This window comes from Salvelinus namaycush, chromosome 18 (genome assembly GCF_016432855.1).
Source record: "Salvelinus namaycush isolate Seneca chromosome 18, SaNama_1.0, whole genome shotgun sequence".
NCBI lineage: Eukaryota > Metazoa > Chordata > Actinopteri > Salmoniformes > Salmonidae > Salvelinus > Salvelinus namaycush.
Window position 1 is genome coordinate 42,744,401 of NC_052324.1, and position 2,539 is coordinate 42,746,939.

Genomic DNA, 2,539 nt, shown 5'->3' on the forward strand with positions numbered 1-2,539 from the left:
AAAGTGGATCGGCGATGGCTAGAAGGCCGGTGACGTCGACCGCCGAACGCCGCCCGAACAAGGAGAGGGACCGACTTCGGTGGAAGTCGTGACAAAGTGATCGTATGCGTGTGTGTGTGTGTGTGTGTGTGTGTGTGTGTGTGTGTGTGTGTGTGTGTGTGTGTGTGTGTGTGTGTGTGTGTGTGTGTGTGTGTGTGCATGCTTGTATGTTTCCACTTTGAGGTGAACATCAGACCACATCCTCTATAATAAGTATAAAGAGAGAGATCAGAGAGCATCACAGTAGACTCTGAACTACTGAGGTTACATCAGAGTTAAATAACCATGATCCTCTCCACTGCAGCCAGTTTCTGGACCTCTACCATGATCCTTCTATATCTGCACTCAGGTAGGTAGGTGTGTGTTTGTGTGTGTGTGTGTTTATGTCAAATCAAATCAAATGTTATTGGTCACATACACGTGTTTAGCAGATGTTAATGCGAGTGTAGCGAAATGCTTGTGCCTCTAGTTCTGACAGTGCAGCAATATCTAACAAGTAATATCTAACAATTTCACAACAAATACCTAATACACACAAATCTAAGTAAAGTAATGGAATTAAGAATATATAAATATATGGACGAGCAATGTCAGAGAGGCATAGACTAAGATACAGTGGAATAGTATAGAATGCCGTATATACATATGAGATGAGTAATGCAAGATATGTAAATATGATTAAAGTGGCATTATTAAAGTGACTAGTGTTCCATTCATTAAAGTGGCCAATGATTTCAAGTCTGTGTATGTAGGGTAGCAGCCTCTCTGTGCTAGTGATGGTGGTGTCCATGTGTGTGTGTGTGTGTGTGTGTGTGTTTATGTGTGTGTGTTTATGTGTGTGTGTGTGTTATTATTATTTCTCTAATTAGTTACTGTTGGTGTTTTGTCCCTGCTCCTAGGTGACTGTGCAGAGATCATTGGTGGAAAGGAGGTGAAGCCTCACTCCTTACCCTACATGGCTCTACTGGAGGACAACAAAGGAAACAAAATGTGTGGAGGAATCCTGATCCACCAGCAATGGGTCCTGACTGCAGCCCACTGTACTGAGTAGGTCCAATATCAGTGTTGTTGTCCTTGTACAGATGCTGTCACTGTAATGGTTTGCTTAGCAACTCTGTCTCAAATGTTAGATTTTCTACGTTGTGCTTCTGAGATTGTTTCATTGTAGTTGTTGGGCTGCGTCCTTCATCTGATCTAACCAGAAGGTTGTGTTTCTGTCTGAAGCATCAACAAGGTGTTTCTAGGGGTCCACTCCATCAAACAGGAGGAGAAGGACACTAGACAGGTCCGTAAGGTTAAAGGTCGCGTCCCTCATCCCTGTTATGACCCCGGATTCAATGTCAACGACATCATGCTGTTGAAGGTCAGTCACTACTGGTGTCAGACATTATTCACATCTAGAGACAGTTGAAGGAGAATTGACACGACCTTCTCCTTCTCAGTTGGATAAGAAAGTAAAGCTGACTACGGCAGTGAGACCTCTAGCGTTACCTGTCCCTCTGGCAGACGTCCAAGCAGGGACCGCCTGCTCAGTGTCTGGATGGGGAGCCACCGAGAACAATGCTAAAACCATGTCTGACGTCCTGAAATCTACCAACGTCACCGTGATCGACAGGAGGAAGTGTAACTCTGCAGACTACTACAACATGACCCCAATCATCACCTACAACATGCTGTGTGCCGGGTCTGTGGACAAAACCAGGGTGGACTCATGTCAGGTGTGTCTGAGTGTGTGTCTGAGTGTGTGTGTGTGTCAGTGTACTCGCTGATAAAGTTGTAATATATTTTGCAGGGAGCCAATGATCAACCATTGATACATGCGTTAAACTGTATATATTGTTTGTAAATGACAAAGTAATCATGTATGAATTGATGTGCTGTGTGTTTCAGGGAGACTCCGGTGGCCCGTTGGTGTGTGGAGGTGAACTAAGGGGACTCGTGTCGTTCGGTACAAAATGTGGCATCAAGACCAAACCTGGGGTGTACACACTCATATCAAAAATGTACCTTGATTGGATCAACAAAACCATGAGGAAGTCACTGATTGACTGATACCTGCTTTCTCAGGCTTTCCTCAATAATTGTGAAATGATTTAATATTTACTGAATTTGAATTCTAGCTCATTGGCTGGAAGCTGTAAAGTATGTTTGATCTCTTGCCAAGCTTTGTGTGAATAAGTGCAGTGATGTAATGTACACCTAAACATGTGATGTAAGTACAAAATGGGAAAATATGGATATTGAATTTGCTCACTAAAATTAAAATGTGAAAACAAACAGACATTTCATGTGTGTTACTATCCTTTAAAATGGACTACTGTGTGTTCAACCTGACATGTCAAGTCTTGTACTAGTTGAAAATAAATCACATGTGATAGTTCAAGACTGGAAGTGTCGTCTTTTTAAACATGAAAATAACACAGTGAGAAACGTCTTTCATCTGAAACACCACTCTTCCTGTCACCGTCTCAACCTTAACTACTCAACCTTAGTAGGCTAC

At 42.7% G+C, this 2,539-nt stretch overlaps 1 protein-coding gene across 1 annotated transcript; it reads left to right on the plus strand.

Annotated features, from left to right (window-relative positions):
* The first annotated feature begins 324 nt into the window (after positions 1–324).
* Positions 325–2,091, plus strand: LOC120062827 (granzyme A-like). The gene is made up of 5 exons (XM_039012899.1): positions 325–388; positions 939–1,086; positions 1,264–1,402; positions 1,482–1,757; positions 1,930–2,091. The coding sequence occupies exons 1-5, from the start codon at positions 325–327 to the stop codon at positions 2,089–2,091; spliced, it is 789 nt and encodes a 262-aa protein (XP_038868827.1).
* The last annotated feature ends 448 nt before the right edge of the window (positions 2,092–2,539 follow it).